Source organism: Castanea sativa, chromosome 7 (assembly GCF_040712315.1).
Source record: "Castanea sativa cultivar Marrone di Chiusa Pesio chromosome 7, ASM4071231v1".
NCBI classification, from domain to species: domain Eukaryota; kingdom Viridiplantae; phylum Streptophyta; class Magnoliopsida; order Fagales; family Fagaceae; genus Castanea; species Castanea sativa.
The window spans coordinates 9,674,366-9,692,325 of NC_134019.1; the positions used below are offsets into that span (position 1 = coordinate 9,674,366).

The window sequence follows — 17,960 nt, forward strand, 5'->3', positions numbered from 1 at the left end:
AGTTGGGCTGCCACAGCCTCAATTTTTTTAATTAGATATAATCTCTTCCAAATCCTTAGGGCCCTCCTCTTCAAGATTATCAGCCCACTAACCCAGACAGCCCAGCCCAACTTCCCAGCCCAAAAACTTAATAAGAACAAAAATTTTAAAAATTAAAAACCTATTAGCCTTTAACTGATTTTTTTTTTTTTTTTTTAAGAATCAGCTGAGAGTTAACAAACCAAATTCAGAAGAGAGAGTCAGGATTTGAGATTGTGAGAGACCGAGAGAGTGACTCACTCAGCCACGCCGCCGCAGTCAGTCGGCCGGAGTCTACACAAAGCACTCGTTTTTACGATGGGGTATGCACAGCTTGTTATTGGCCCTGCTGGCAGTGGCAAGGTAAATACTAAATATTTTATTGTCACAGTTTTATCTAAATTCTATATATGTTGCTTCTTATTATTTTTAAAATATGGTTGGACTAACTGTTTATACTTTTATTTTTATATATACACTCAGTCAACTTATTGTTCTAGTTTGTACCGATATTGTGAAACCATGCAACGGTCGATACATATTGTGAACTTTGGATCCTGCTGCTGAGAATTTCGACTATCCTGTTGCAATGGGTGAGTTAGTTGGGGTTGTTGGTTTTTTTAGCTCTATTTTGTTAATTAGTTATATATGATTTTTTCAGGATAAACTGCCTAGCCCGCTAGGGATTACCTGATAACTAGTTCTAGCGGGTGGGGTTAGTTGCTCGTAAGAGTTTGATTATATCGTTGGATAAACTGTTTAGTCCGTCAAGGGTGAAAAACCTCTAGATTACCTGGTGACTGGTTCTGGCAAGTGGGATCAGTTGCCCGTAACCTAAGAGTTTAATTAACAGAGTTAAGTTCTCTTATGTCATAATTAAAAAAAATGTTATATCTAATTTGTTGGATTGGAAATGATGGGTTACCAATGGGCTTTAGCTCAATTGACATTTCCTCCTTCCATAATAATTGAATGGAGGTTTAGATCGTAGATTCTAGACCAACTAAGTGTATAAGTAACTTGCTAATTAAAAATTGGAAATGATGAGTTGTTGGCTTTTTTTTTTTGCCCTCTTTGGTAGCAGATATAAGGGAACTCATTAACTTGGATGATGTCATGGAGGAACTTGGATTGGGTCCCAATGGGGGGCCTTATGTACTGCATGGAGTATCCTTTATTAAATTTGTGCTACTTTTTTTCTCTGCCTTTCTTGTATGCTTTTGCTATGTGTATTTACTTGTGATTATTGTCTTTGTTCATAAGGACCTTGAATGTTTACTAGTAAAGCATGCTTGTACTGGCTACCTTGAATGATTATCTTGTTGCAAAATGAATGGCCTTAATTTCCATTTTTAGACACCTTGAAGATAATCTCGATGATTGGTTGACGGAAGAATTGGACAATTATTTGGATGATGACTACTTGGTTTTTGACTGCCCGGGTATCCCTACTTGTCTAGTTGTATGCTTGTTTGTGTATATGTTTATATTTATCATGATTTTGAATTTGCTTTATGGAAAACTACTTGTTAGTTGTGGTTTGTTTCCATAAGTTGACAATTTATGGTTATGTCTCATGACCATGGAAAATGCATAAACACAAACGCAGTGAATACCTTAAGATATTGTTCTAGTTTTAATTTAATTTTTTGTTTTTCAAACAGTATTTTCTCCTTAATTTGCAGTAGATCATTTATTGCCTGGTAAAAAAAGAAATGTAAGAAGAAAGAGGGCTAGTGGTCTTTGAATCTAGTCGCATCTCTTCACCCCAGAAATATGGATTGGAGCATAAGGTTATGTGTTCAATTCCATATAGGTGTGTGAATTGTATTAATCTATTCAGTAATTTTTTATTTAAATAAAAAAATATTTTGTCGTAAGTTCTAGTGTCCCAGGAATCAGTCTTGAATATTTTAGAGAGTTGGCAGGATTGTCCTTGTTCCTTTCATGTTCACTATTGTGCAAATGAGCACCTTGTAGTAATGAATATCTGAGGTCCCATCCCAATTTTGCTTAGTAAACATTATGAAAAGGGAAACTTTGGAGGTACCCATTAACTTGACTAGTAAATTCTCTTGGCCTCAAGAAGAAAAAAAAGGGGGAGAACTCTTTCTCTATCTCTTAAATTTTGCATCTACTATAAGGGTGACTGGAACTTTTACTTTTAAAAACTAGAGAAAGGTAGAAAGGGGATTGGAAAAAATGTAAGAAGAAACAGACAAGCAACATGAGCCTTGAATGAAACCAACTAAATTGTAATGGAAAAATGTCTCAATGAGTTCATTTTATTTTATAAGTAGGAATATTTTATTGAAAAAAAAAAAAAAAAAAAAAACTATTTCATGTGTGAAGAACATAAAGAAGTCTAAAAAATTACAAAGAATAAGTAATCATGTGCAGATGTATCGACTCTTCAAAATCAACATTAGAATTGCTATTGGTAAAACCTCATGCATGGAAGTTCTAATCAACAATTTTTGCAATTGACTCACTGAACTTAAATCTTCAAAAGCACGGTGATTCCATTCCTTCCACAAAATCCACATCAAACATAGAGGGACTAAATTCCAAATTGTTAAATGAGTTCATAGAGCATATCCTTCCTATTTCAGCCAGAAGATGTTCCTAGCTATTCTGCTGATGAAAAATTGGATTCTAAGCATTTCCAATGAGTTAAGTTCTGTTGACACCTCTCCCCCTATGGATTCTAGGTAGGAGTTGAGGTGTTGGGTTGAAGAACTTGGGCTTATCAATCAAATAAAAAAGATTCAGCATTACCACTCATATTTTAGCCCTTTGATGTGATATAGAGTGGATGTTTTGAGTTTGAATTTTCAACATGCCTGTTTCATAACTGCAAAAATATAATTATTTATCCTAACCTTAAGATATATATTCAGGCCAGATAGAACTCTTTTCACATGTGCCAGTGCTGCGGAATTTTGTGGAACATTTGAAGCATAAAAATTTTAATGTTTGTGGTGTATACTTGCTTGATTCACAGGTTTGTATGAAATTGGTTATTTCTTTTCTTGCTTTGGCTTGTTCTGTAATTTAATAATATTATGAACTGTCTCTTAATTAAAACTAATGGTTTCAATATTTGATTATATTAGTTCATGACAGATGTGACCAAGTTCATTAGTGGTTGCATGGCATCACTTTCTGCAATGATCCAACTTGAATTGCCCCATGTTAATATCCTCTCCAAGATGGACCTTGTGACTAACAAAAGGGATGTTGAAGAGTGAGCTCTTTTACCATTACTACTTTATATAATTTGTATGGTATACACCATTTTTATTAAATTTATCTATCTAATATGTCTTGTACTTTTACTGCTCTCAGTTTTCTGAATCCAGAGCCTCAGTTTTTGTTATCAGAGTTGGATCAACGCATGGCTCCTCAATTTGCTAAACTGAATAAATCTTTGATTGAACTAGTGAGTATTTAAACTACTTATAATTTTAACACATTGCCTCTGCTGGAAACTACTTGTCAGTATTGTGGTCACATATAATCAATGTTGATCTACTTTGCATTTCTTTCGGAGTGATCTTGATATCAATGTAAACTTTTTTGGTGTTTTAAGGATATCTTTATTTTAATTACTTTCCGACTGCACATTATGGCTGTCCCTGACCACTTTTTGCTTATGTTGTATGAAATTTATCGTAGGAAGCGTCTCCATTTACTCTGATTGGTAAGTTACACACATGCACCCAATGGGTCTTGAACCCACAGCCTCACCCTCTACCTAGCATTTATAAGTAGGAGGAGGTGTCAGTTTAGCTACAGGCTAGGAAACGTCTTTATTTTTTAGAGGTGCATGATTAAGTTTTTTGGAAGAGATGCTCTTTCGTGAGTGGTCTGTTTTCTTAGTTAGCTTCTCCTGTATCAGGGTATTGTAGATGGGTTGATTTACGGTTCTGGTTGTATGATCTGTATCAATATTTTACTCTCATTTGGGAGACTATGTAATCTGATATAACATAAGCTGCATCATCTTAGATTGTACATTTACCTGAGAGCTTATAAGGAATTAATTATTCTGTTAGTAAGTATTTTTTGGTTGAAGCATTGTAATTGTGCATGGTTATGTGATTTGTAGTAATTATTGGCCTTCATTGGTTGTACAAGATTACTTTCATTTTTCAAGCAGCAAAATTGCTCTTGGTCTCTCTATTTTGACCTGCAATGGGGATTGGCTGGATTTTTTGAAACTATTATATAATTTTTGTTGTGTTAGGTGGATGGGTTTAGCATGGTGAGTTTTCTGCCCCTTGACCTGAGGAAGGAGAGCAGGTATTCTCTCTCTCTCTCTCTCTCTCTCTCTCTCTCTCTCTCTCTCTCTCTCTCTCTCATTGACAGTATTATGTCGTGCTTGCAAACTTAGCTTTTGTAGTTTTAACCTTTAAAAAAATCCTTGACACTGGATTTATGAAATGTGTTTTAAAGTTTTTGATTATTTTATTCCGAAGGTTTATTTACCTTGGGATTTATTATTTGAATAAAAAAAGCTTAGGCTGACAGTGAAATGTAGTTAATAATTTCAGATGGCATTTAAATTTAAATTTTGGGACTATGATTCTTATAGTTTTTGCTGTCTTCTTGACTGAATATGGTGTAGCATAAGTTTTCTTATTTGTTCAACTATAGAAGAGTGGTGGAGTGGCCTGTGTTGGCATCAAATTGATGCCTTTAACAGCTTGCATTCTACTTAATATATATTTTTTATTTCTGTGACATTGGGAATAGGTTTAGGATAATGTGCGAAGACTAAAATATCTCAGTATAAGAAAAGGTTTTGCTCATCTTATTTGTTAAGCTTGGTGATAAATCAGCCTAGGAAGGAAGACAGATGGTTGAACCTCTGAAGTCGCAATAAGGAATGGATAAAATAAGAGTGAAAAGAAAGAAAAAAGATCAAGGTGTAAAGAACTGGAGAAGACAAGTGAAACTAGGGAATCAATAATACCTATAAAAAAAAATACTTAGGCATCGAACATTACCCTTTTAGCTTATTATTTATGGGTCGGATTGTTGTGACCCTTTACCCTTCAAGAGTCAAGACCTACATGCGTCTATCTTTTCTAGTGCCGTCAAGGTTCTTACAGGGTGTTTGCAAACAAGAGAACTGGTTTAGTTTGGTTTTAACCAATTCCAAGACAGTGACATAAATTTTGAATTGGTTTTATTTGATTTGTTGTTTCTCAAAACCTAAGCCTGTATTTGTAAACCAAAATTTCTGCCAAACTACATTTTGCCACTTGCCAAGCACTATAAGTTGCCATTTTCTTTTGGGGCTCCGCACTTGGGATTTTGGTGTTGAAACCCTCTCAAATCCAATAATACATTTGTCTGAACTATAGCTAAAAACAAAAATCTTAATTGCAAATGATTTTTTTTCTCCAGCTGCTACACAGTTGGTAAAAGATCATATCATAAAACTTCAGGCTTCAACTAGTGGTAGAGAAAGTGTACTATATATGCTCTTATTAGTATCTCATTTGTTCATATTTCATAGACTTCCATATTTCATCTTGGCTGGTTTGTTTACTTTTGAAGTCATGAAATATTTTCAAGAAAGTTTAGTTACAAAGATGACACAATTCCAATTTTCCATATAATTAGAGAGTAACTGTTGACTTGTCTTTTGCAGTATACAGTATGTGCTGGCTTAAATTGACAACTGCATTCAGTACGGAGAAGACACTGATGTGAAGATTAAGGATTTTGATCCTGAGGATGATGACTAGATTTATTGATAATGACTAGATCTATCTTATCTGTTGACCGCGCGTGAAAATATATTACTGTTTCTGTGTCGATATGTAGGATCAAATTATAAACTTCTTTTAGAGAAAATTCTATCGAATCTTGCAGAATGGAAATCAAATTTGATGTCTCTGGAAGAATTGCTCTTGTCCAATCCATTACATAACCAATTCCAACCTAGTTGTCATGGACCCATGGTTTTAGAATTTTCCCAAATAGTCTGAAATGACAAATGTTGTTGATGATGTTACTTGTTTTGTCTTCGATTAGATTTCATTTCTAAAATTTGCTCCAATTTTTGGAAACTTTGGCCAACTAGAAAATTATGGTCGTACTGTTATTGTCAAGAAATCAAAAGATTTGCTACAGCGTAGGAATTTTACTTTGAATAGTTAGATTAATTAATATTAATATATCTTCTTCTTCTTTAAAGACTTGGCCGTGGGATAGATTTTCCCTCTTAACAATATATGCGAATAGACAAATTTTACACAATAATCATTTAAGACTTGGCCGTGGGATAGATCTTCCCTCTAACAATATATGCGAATAGGCAAATTTTATGCTCAATAGTACTTTATTTTTAGTCAATAATCTAATAGGATAATAGAACATCAGATTTTTCTTAAAATTTCATCATGTACCCTAACATCATGTTCAAAAAGTTCGCCTTTTCGTGTTAGTTTCAACGCTAGTATAAAACATTCTAAATTGTGGTATCTCTTTGAGTTTTCAATGAAGACGTGTGAGGTTCAAATTCCTTCCCCTAAGCATTGAATTTTTTTTTAAATATGAGAGAAGAAGAAGAAGTGAAGAGAATGCTACATACACACAAAATTTGACAGCATTTTTAATGTTGTTAATGTGGCAAGATTACACCGATACTCATCTAGACCCACCATTGACAATACTTTTTTACCTATCATTTACAATGATGTCAGTGATGACATGTCTCGTTAGCACTGTGTGTATATTTTGTCATTCCATTGCCATAGCTAAAATTCGAGATCTCAACCCAAAAAAAACCATTAACACACTCATGTGCATTTCAAGAATGAGAGGAAGGGTGTTTTGGTTATTTTATTTACTGAGAGAGAATGCAAGTTTAGCTTGGTGGTGGAGAACTAAGCAGAGAAGAATGAGGCCTAAAGGAGTGAGTACAACACCATTCTTAGGATGCTAAAATGTTGTTATCTACTAACTATTGATACAACCATGGTTTTAAAAAACCGGAACAATCAAATAACCAGCACTGAGTTTGGTTCTTAGTTTTTACTGCATCGGATGGTTTGATTTGGTTTTTAAAACCATGGATATGAGTCATATGACACAATTCATTTGAGGTTCAAAAAGTGGATAGTAAAAGCCCAATCCAATTGTGTGTTTGGATAAGGCTTGAAGTTTTCAACTGTGTGCAAGCCCAGTCTAATTGAATGTTACAGTCACAAACTATTTAAAAATATTTTTATAAATTGTTGTTGTAGGGGCTGGATTTGGCTCCCGAGCCCCTAACAACTTGAGGACCCAGACCAAAACAGCCCAACACCATGAATTTGTAGAGGGTGGGCTGTAAGACTAGGCTATAATGTTCACTATGGACCAAAAATGACAAGGAAGTAAGGAAAAACAAAAGACAACCCCAATATTGTGAAAGAAGATTCTCCTCGGCCAAATCCAAGGAGATTGATTCTTGAATATATATCTCTATAGGACCTATTTACAGTTTTAGTTCTTGGTGCTACAGTGTTTTTCTCTCTCTTTTTCTTATCCCCATTCTCCCGGGGACCTTCTATCTTATATAGACCCCTTTATATGATCCTGACCTTCCATTTGTTGATCATGCAGGCCACCACTCAAGTGCTAATCTCATCAAACATCTTCCCTGATCTCCTGTAAGATAAGGCAACCAAGGCAGTACTGTTCAAGGATCTTCTCCACATAAATGCAGCTAGGAGGTTTGGTGGGATGCATTAAATGGGGTGGCAGCCACCAGCTCTTCAATCACATCAGTGCTAGCCCCCCTATCCGCTCTCTTTTTGCACAGTAAGGCCTTCTTTGATGACGTATTGATGACGTGATCATAAAATCTGAAGGCATGCCTCCTCGGTGCAGTAATCATCCTTCTCGGCCATGCTATGACACGTGGCGTAATTATCCTACTCAGAATTCTTGAACCCCACAATTGTTGTGGCAAATTTTTATTGATTCTCATTTGAGCTCACCATTGACATCACTTTTTCACTTACAAATAATTACTCACTACATTAGCAGTTTGTAAAAAAAAATTGTAAAAAAGTTTGTTGTTTGTAGTTCTAGCATTTTCCAATGTAGTTCATTTTGGTTATACAGGGAAAAAATGTCTATAAGTATATAGCCATAGATAATTTCATAATTACCAAGATTGTAAGTTGTTATTGCTAGATAAACAAATGATATCAATGATGAGTTTAGATGAGAACCACTAAAAACTTATCAATTCAACTATTGTGAAAATTGTTGTCTTTGGCATTACTCTAGATCTATCACTCTATTTGTTTTTACAATAACATTTTTTTGAAAAATGAATCATTTTTCTAAAATTTGTTTTCTAGATAATTATCTTATTTTCTTATGCTTGATAGCGACGTTAAAATAATTTGGAAAACTATTTCTACAATTTCCTTATTTAATTAGTTTGGCGTGAGATAGAGTTGTCTTTTAGAAAATTTAAACGAAAAACAACTCTAACTCATGTAAAGCTAAATAAGGAATTAAGAAATAATTTTCATTTAACCTGTTTTTTTCTAAGACAATCAAAAAGAAGAAAACAAGAAATACCTTTCTTCACATAAGGTTTTTCATAAAAACAAATGAAACCTTGCATAGAAAAGGACATGTAGGCATCCCAAATTGCATTCTAGATGGCATAAAATTATTCTTTTAATCTTACCATTTATAATGTCAAATATTTTTTCATCCATTATTTAACAACGACGACTATTTTGACACCAAGAAAAAAAAAAGTTAAAGACTAAAATATAAAATCACATATTTGAAAGGTTAGGAAACAACAGGTAATTAAACCAAAAAAAAAAATACACAAAGGTTCTCCACTTGAGCCAACTTGCACGGTTCACAATTATGTGAGAGAGTGGTTAAATATACCAAATACATGATATTCTTTTTCCTCACACTGGGCCTATAATTAGCATTCCTCACCCCATGAGTACCATGGCCATGAGCCAAAATAATCTCTTTTCGATACTACATGCATTAGACAGTGAGGCTAGCTATATTGGAAAATAAACATTTATATTCATGTGTGATTTGAATTTAATTGTATTGTTAAATATGCGTATGTGAGTGGAAATTCTAAATAATACAAAATTTTATATATTAAAATAATATAATCCAACTCAATTCATTATGATTAAGTTTTCGATATATTTAAGTAGTATTTTAATATATTATATATATTAAGCCCTAACTTGAAGTCCTACAATGTTTAGGCTTTTATTAGATAGTGAAGGGTATAATGAGAATTACACATTCATTAATTAATAATGTAAAATGTAACAAGTAGATGAACTATGAGTCTGTCCCTGATGTGAAACAAACCCAATTACATGAAAAATAACATGCACATTCTTACACGGAATAAATAGATAGATGTTTGTCATATTAGCAATTACAATAATATTGTTTGAACTCATACCATTTTAGTTTATAGTATTTGTAAATTATCAAATAGTTCCCAAATGAGTAATGACACCTTGACCAGATACTTTCTTTATTGATAAAATGAGCTGTTGACATATTATTGGATTGGAAATTGTCGTTACTTTAGGCACAAAATAGTTTTAAAAGTTGATATTAATATAGAGAAATGATATGTTCACAATATTTTTACAACAAATTCTAAGTGGCCAGTTATTACTAGTTGTTATTGTTGAGGCAAAAAAGTAATCTTCGTGTTAGGTTCAAATTTGAACCAATAACAACTAACCACCTGTAATTTGTTGTGAAAAACATGGTGCCCCTCTCAGTAGAGGGGCGTAAAAATGTTGTGGACGTAGCCTCTCCCATTAATATAAGTTTCAAGACTTTGATTGCTTGTTTCTTATTAAAAATAAATAAATTAATAATTTTTTTTATATGGGAAGAATTGAATCCCGATCCTTACCTCCCATACTCCACCATCACATCAAAGGTGTGCAGGGGTAATAAATTAATAAACTTTAATTACTTAGCACTTCCATTTTATGTATTAGGAAACTCTTTTTGTTGGATATGGCAGGTTGGCTGTTGTACTTGTCGACAATGCGTCGGACATAATAAATTTCACTATGACTTAATAGGAAAATTATAAATGGATACTCTCCCCTCTCACATGAATTGTGGGTCCCACTATAAATTTAATTAGTGGGACTTACCCATTTATGGTACTCCGAGAATACCTAATAATTACCCAACTTAATAGAGGTCTCTAATTAGAGAGCTAGTCTTTTCCCCTCCAATTTCTTTGTAGTTAATTACCATATTAAAAAATAATAAAACATAAAATAAAGGTAATACTAGGGTTGAATGAATTATGCTGGGAAGTGAGGCAAACAATTTATTTCTTTATTTCTATATAAATGAACTTCTTATTTTTTTATAAATTGTCTATGTGTTTGCTTTGTTGTAGGAAGGAACATTTGTCATATTTGTCTAGTGTTTGCTTTGTTGTCATATGTTGGAAAGCCAAAAAAAAAAAGTCAAATCATAATTTTTTTTTTTTTTTTTTTGTAAAATATTTCGTTTATGTAAGAGGGAGAATATGAACAAACAAAATTTTACTCCAATTTAAGTTGGTGAAAATTTACTTTAATACATGATGATTGAAATGATTATTTATATTTACTTTTGATCACATAATATATTTAAAAATGGCATGGTTAATTTAGATGATTTATTGGTCATCAACTAAAAACAAACACACATAAATAATTATATATCATATCACTTCACCCAAAAAAGAAAAAGGAAAAGTCATGTCACCCTTTTAAAGTGGGAATTGCATGCATTCAAACCCCACACATTGCACATAGTTTTGGCCAACTTTTACGTCTCACACCAAACACCATGTTGTTGCTCCACTAATTCCGTTTGTTTTCTAAAGGCTAAAACCGCTAAAGTTAAAACACAACGTTGTAAAATATGTTCCTCTTTTAAGACCTATACGTAATTATCAAGCACTTAAGAGAATACCAAATTTTCATCCTAATCTAGATAGAATCTTAGACCGAAATCAAATATTGAAACTACTTTGTATTATTATTTTATTCCGAGTAATTCTTAACGTAATTATCAAGCACTTAAGAGAATACCAAATTTTCATCCTAATCTAGATAGAATCTTAGACCGAAATCAAATATTGAAACTACTTTGGATTATTATTTTATTCAGAGTAATTCTTAAGTACTCTTGAAGCACGAAAAATAATACTTTTTCTTCACATATTTATGGTGAGGTCCATTCATTAAATTTATAGTGGGGGTGTACCATAAATGTGAAAAGAGAAAATACTATTTTACTATACTCCTAAACTACCTAAAAATTTTCACCAGAGAAACATAATTACAAAATTGTAGTTAATGAAAATGGATCAAGTGGATGTACCCTAGATTTACCTTTGGAAATTTAGTGAATCTATTTATGACAATAATAATAATAATAATAATAATAATAATAATAATAATAAAAATGTTACTTGAATAAATCATATTTGTGAAAAACTGTCTCCAAATCTTTATGATTTTACATTAAAAAATCATGTTTAGCTCAATACGCGACAATTTATAAAATTATTCACGTATATTATTTAAGTAGAAAAGTTATGAAACTAGAAATATATATGAATTTGGAGGTAATTTTTTTTTTACATTAAAACATTTTTAAAAAATCCTTATGAGAGAGAGAGAGATAAATCCAAACAAATAACTCATTATGAGAGCATTGTTTTTTTAATTACATCACTTCACTATTTTGTAAATAGTACAATTAATTCACAAAATTTATACACTTAATTAAAACATAAAGAAAAAGCTTTGAAAAAGTAAAAAACCCATATAAAATAAAATTAAAAAAACAAATCCAAGAGATCTTACAAGATCAGAGGATGGTGATGAAAGAATAACAAATCAATATTTCACTTTTATAAACTTTCACACAAAGTTCACTTTAATAAGAGAGTTCCTGCACTTGATTTTGTCAAGGCTTTGCTGGTTCTGCAGCTTCCTCTACCTTTGCTTCAGGCTCAGGTTGTAGTTGCTGTTGGTTCAGCTTTCTCAGCCTCCACCACCACTTCTTTTTTCTCTTCTTCTATTTTCTCCACCACCTCTTCTTTCTTCCCTTCCTCTTCTTTTTTCTCTACCACCTCTTCTTTCTTCTCTTCTTCAAGTACTATCTCCCTCTCTTCAGTTGCTGTTGTTGCTGCTTCTGGGGTTGGCTCAGCTTTCTCTTCTGTGACGATGAAAGTTGAAACCTTTTCAAAAACAAAGAAAACTGGGCCTGGAATCAATGCTGGACCATACTTTGAAGATGCTTCAGATACTGGTTTTGATCCTGGAAACTCTGTGAATATAAAACATGGTGAACATGAAAAACAAAGAAGATTAAACGATAGTTAATCATGAAAAAGTAAAATACAAGCCACAAAAAGTTACTAAAGACAGTAACATAACAAAAAAATTATATTGGACCCACTTGTTGGTAAGAGTGCTAAACGGTTAAATAGTAAAATTCATAATTTTTCTAACAATTTGAACTTCTGGTATAAGTTGTAGTTTTTTTTTTTTTTAATGGTATTAATTATCGTAGCATATGGCCTTGAGTTTAAGTGTGACGGTGTCAAAATATTATAGTTAAATGATAAAATTTCTTATTTCTTATCGGTTTATGCCTTTATAATAAACGGTAATTTATCAAGGATCAAAAAAAAAAAATCATACCAATTTTCACCAGCTCTTCTATGAACTTGTGAACTGCAACTGAGTGCTTCTTCAAACCTGGCTCCTTAGGTTCCTTAACCAAAGCCTGTTTTAGGTGAAAATTTGAAGCTAGTTAGCTCTCTCTTTCTATTTTTGCTTTTTTTACCTATTTATTGCCTCTAGTTCTTGGTGTATAATTATCTGACCTTGATTTCTACTGAGGAAGCCTCATATATTTCTATCACTTTAGGCTGAAGCTCAGTCTTCTTCTCTTCAAACTCCTTAGTAATATGCTCCTAAACCAAATACACACATATCAAACAATAGTAAGAACCTTTTTTTGAGCTATTCTTTACATAAGCATGTATGAAAACATCAAAAAAGGATTTTGGATTTTTCTTTCTTTGAAGAAAGAAGAAGTAGATTTCAAGGTCGAACATACCTTAGACTCGTCGAAGGACTTGCAAGCCTCAGCAGCAGCAGCAGATTTCTTGGTATCCTTTTTCTCGAAAACCTTCTTGATCTTTGGAAGAACTTTTGATTTCCAATAACCCATCTCGTTTCTCAATTCAACTGTATTACTATATAGCCTATATCAAAAACAAACAAACCAAGCAAGAGCAAAAATAAAATACTTAAAACTCAAAGGTAACCTTTTTTTTTTTAATTATATATATAGAGAGAATTGACAACAATATTCACAGATAAAATTGCTAGAGATCCACCACAAAGTACAAGAGAGAAACTTGATGAAGCTAAGAGAATCTGTCTCTCTTTTTCTCACTTACCCTCTAAAAACTGTGTGTCTTTGTCGTAGCTACTGTGGTCTCCAGTTGAAGTGGACCTCAATGCAACTATTCCAGCAACTGTCCCCCTCCAAATCAATGCAGTATGAGCTTAACCGTGGCATCAAAATATAGACATACTTCCTACCAAAGCAACCCCCAGGTTCCAATTTAATTACCAAAATACACGCCCATCACTTTTTTTTTTTGGCAAACAATACACACCGACTTGTTCTTTTAGTCTAGCAACCTTGTCAATCATATGATCTTCATTACCCTCCACTGTCTATTAATTAAGTGTAGTTTTTATTATACACATTCTATTATACACACTCTTATACATATACTTGAAATGCATTGAAATTGTGACTTGAAATGCACTAAACACGATTTACAAGGTGAAAATTGTGATTTCAAGTCATGATTTCAGTGCATTTTAATATTGTGTGTAATAGAGTGTGTATACTAGTATTTATCAATTAATTAATACATTTTTGTTCCACTCTAAGCGTACTACTTTATACTCTACAAATTATAGTATATCATTTTTTTTAACATAATAAAATGAAACATGTAACTAGGGGTGGCATTACATTAAGGCCACGGGGTTCAAATGAACCCCTAGCGGTTCATTCGACCTGGCAAAAAAAAAAAAAGGTTATATATTAAATTTTTAAATTTTTTTATTTTGACAATTTGAACATTTTGACCCTATATTTTGTTTAAATCCAACTAAAATAAGCTTGAATATGACTATTTTAATGCTACTTTCAAAATAATTTCATAATAAAAGTTATGTGGTAAGTTGTAATTGGTTTTCATTTGAACTCACAACTGACATCACTTTTTTATTTACCTCCAACAACTTGTCATCTAGATTTTGTTGTGGAATTTTTGTGAAAGTATTGTGTCAGTAACACTACTCTTAAAATACTTAATTTTATAGGAAAGAAAAAAATGTTTAAAATTTTGATCATTTGTTAAAAATAAGTAAATCTTCTCTTTAGGACTTTGACTTACTTTGTCATTGACAGCAAAATGAAGCTATTTTTTCCTGTACTTTTTTTTTTCATCAGCAAAAAATTACATCACTGTTACAACCAACTAATCTGTATTTACATCTGTGATTCTTTCCTCATTCTCTCTATCTCTCATTCTCCCCTCTATGTTTTCTTTGTCTTTCTTTTTGTTTGATCAAGTAGTTTGATAAAATACTCTATAGATTTTCAAGTCCAAGAAGTTTTTTAGTACTTGCTCCAATTCTAAGAGAGTGGCCACATGTATGGTTAAAAAGTCATACACTTCAAAAACTAAAACTTATTTTAGTTACTATTTTTTTCTTAGTCATACACATTTACTCCTACTCTTAGGTGTGCTATTATTCTTCTTTATCATATATTTTTATCTAATTTATATTACATATAAATATAATAAGTTATTATTAATTTGGCAAAAATGTATTCAATTATAATTAATTTATTAGTTATTTAATTATATTTGTTTATGCATTCAATAGTTGTTTTCTAGTACCGATCTCCTTTTTAGACTATTGTACAATATAATTGTATTGTTTACAAAATTTTATTTAGAATACTATATTAGATTATTGTATAGAATATGGAAGTTGTACCGACAGAAAAAATTAATTAGTTATTTTATTTTTTTCTCGCCCCCATGACAAATTCCTAAATCTGCCATTGTTGACCCCGTGGGCAGCTCCACATTGGATCCAGGGGAGTTACAGGACCACACTAAATTGAAAAAAAAAAAATTATTATTATATATAAATTTTTAAAATATATGATTTTTTATTTTTAAAAAAATTTGACCACCTTAAATTTTTTTAGGCCCAACATTATTAAACTTTGGACAAAGTTTGTTAACAAACTTAGTTGAAGACTAAAGCAACAACTCCACTCAATATATATATATATATTATTAGATGTGAATTTTGACAAATCCATGATTGGATTACATTTTTTTTCTTATATCCTCCATATTTGCAAAAGTTCAAGAAGATCAAAGAACAATAGCTATATCATCAATCAAATATTTAAATTTCGAATTTTTGTAGTCTAAAATTATTCATGAAAAATAAGCTTATAGATCAAATAGTAAGTAAAATCCAATTGACATGAAATTTGACATGTATTTCAAGAATATAAAGAGTATGCAATTTAACGGTTAGATTTTCAATGTAGCCATGTTAATTTGTTTAGTGAGAGTTGTAGTCTTAGGCTACAACTAAATTTGTAGCCAAACTTTGTCCTTAAATTTTGGTTTTCTTAATAATATATTAGGTCCTTATAACTAAAAAGAAAAAAACCAAGAACATTTTATTTAACTAAAATTTTGAAAGAAACATAGTTTACAACATTGATAAGAGACTATCATGCAAAATTTTCAAAATAAAAAACAATCGTAGAAATAAATTGTAAAATTTTATATATTTGATTTTTTTTTTTGTCGTCATTATATGAAGTTTTTTTTTTTTTACTTAATTTTGTATAATTTGAGTTTCTTAATAACCACCTTGCAAAAAATTCTTAAAACCACCACCGACTAACCCCTCAAAAAAAAGTCCTAGAGTTGTCATTCGGTGTAACTTATTATAATTAGTAAAGTATAAAGACAAACACTTATAATTAGTAAAATATAAAATAGAATACTTAAATATAGAGCAGAATACTTTGACTGATAAAGTATATTTTAATTCAATGGCATAGTAGATTAAACATGTAAAAACTCTAAACATATATATATATATATATATATATATATATATATATATCATGCTTATTCATGCAGGGCTATAAAGGACTTTATAATAAAAGAGTTAGGTTTGTTTACTATGTATTATGATGATTGACAAGATTCAAAGCAAGGGCAGGAGCTGTAAATAGATGAAATACCCGAGGGGTATAATGGTAAAGATCAATGGTGGGGAAGATGACAGCTGGCAATCACCTCAAACTGAGGTGGCAAATAGCATGCGTGGGGTCCTCACACAGGTTTCAAACTTTGGTTTGGTGTCGATATGTACACAGAATGTGTTTCTTTCTTGCTCCCTCCTCTTTGCCTTCTCAGACTTCCCACGTGGCTTCGCTGGTTCTACAATCACGCCGTCAATGACTTGTATTATTTTTTTTTTGAAAGGCAATATGACTTGTATTATGTCTGCCTAGAACAACAATGTTGAAATTCCCAACCCTTATCTAGGAATTTTGGCGCATTCAGAATTCTTCGAACGTTTGTGTATTATTTGCTCGAATATGTGTAGTCATTCCGTCATACATACTTAAGTTATATTAGTCTATAGCCCCGTGATTTCATGTATATACATAAATATAATTAAAAACAATTATTACAATTATACTTTTTCTTTAGAAGAGATTCAAGTTATACATAATATTATCCTGCACTTTTTTTAAACCATAGATTTCTAAAATATATAATAATTTCTATATGTGTGTGTGTGTGATTTAGAATTTAGTTGGATTTAGACTATTTAGTTTTTTCACCCAATAATAATTCCCTTACCACAAAAATATTTAAAAAATGGACACTTGACGAAAAATTAGACTCTAATTGAAATCCAATTTAGAATCTAATTGAATTTGAGTTATTTGATTTTTACACTCAATAATTCACTTGACACAAAATTAAAAATTAAATGGGACACATGGCTTAAAATTGAAAATTCAATTGAAATCAAATTGGATTTTCTCTGAGTTTTGACTATTAATATATATATAGATTATAATTAAATATTAAGGATAATACTTGTTGCACACATTGCAATTTTTGAACTGAAATCATGACTTAAAATCACAATTTTTATGTTGAAAATCGTTACATAAGTCACAGTTTTAGTTAAAAAATAGGACATGCGTAAAATTGTGTCTAAGAGCTTGTCTATAATAAACACAACCCAAACATTAAATAAATATAATGATTAGAAGAATATGATTATTTAACTTGTCAAGTAATAAGTTAAAATGATTTTACTCTAATATATCGGTTTCAAGAAAAATCTTGTCATTTCTAGAAAAAAAAAATATGACCTTGACAATAGAGGGGACTAGCTGGCCCATGATATATTGTACATGCACGTGTAGGAAATTTGTTGCCATTGAATGGTGCTGGAAGAGATTACATTTTCAAGGGAATGTAATCATGTTGTCATGCAAAAAATGATAGGTAGCAAGCTTGCACTCACATGGGCCTTGATTTATAATCTGTGTTAGGGCAAAAAACAAAGGACTTGGAGACAAACAAGAAACATGGATTAGTTAACGGTTGCTGTACTTTTGAGGCTATAATAAGCAAGGAATTTATTAACATGGTCCCTTAGTTAATTTGGTAAAAGAATATATATGGTACCTTAAACAGTAGGTATGGGACATAATATTTATTAGATTTGTATGTA

At 31.6% G+C, this 17,960-nt stretch overlaps 1 protein-coding gene and 1 pseudogene across 2 annotated transcripts; one reads left to right on the forward strand and one right to left on the reverse strand.

Annotated features, from left to right (window-relative positions):
• Positions 1-202: 202 nt before the first annotated feature.
• Positions 203-6,102, forward strand: LOC142643650 (uncharacterized; annotated as a pseudogene).
• A 5,638-nt stretch (positions 6,103-11,740) lies between these two features.
• On the reverse strand, positions 11,741-13,677 carry LOC142642835 (plasma membrane-associated cation-binding protein 1). Of its 2 annotated transcripts, none has more exons than XM_075817257.1 (5): positions 13,535-13,677; positions 13,189-13,336; positions 12,953-13,042; positions 12,768-12,852; positions 11,741-12,390 (listed from the first exon to the last, which is right to left on the reverse strand). In XM_075817257.1, the coding sequence occupies exons 2-5, from the start codon at positions 13,300-13,302 to the stop codon at positions 12,074-12,076; spliced, it is 606 nt and encodes a 201-aa protein (XP_075673372.1). In that variant the 5' UTR covers positions 13,303-13,336; positions 13,535-13,677; the 3' UTR covers positions 11,741-12,073. The 2 variants fall into 2 exon arrangements, with proteins under 2 accessions (XP_075673372.1, XP_075673373.1); XM_075817258.1 differs by lacking the exon at positions 13,535-13,677 and adding an exon at positions 13,472-13,516.
• Between the last annotated feature and the right edge of the window lie 4,283 nt (positions 13,678-17,960).

Coding starts and splice junctions, on each gene's coding strand:
- LOC142642835 (XM_075817257.1), bottom strand. CDS start 13,302: ATGGGTTATTGGAAATCAAAAGTTCTTCCAAAGATCAAGAAGGTTTTC. Junction 12,853..12,952: donor CTTCCTCAGTAGAAATCAAG/GTCAGATAATTA, acceptor CACCTAAAACAG/GCTTTGGTTAAGGAACCTAA. Junction 12,391..12,767: donor AGAAGAGCTGGTGAAAATTG/GTATGATTTTTT, acceptor TTATATTCACAG/AGTTTCCAGGATCAAAACCA.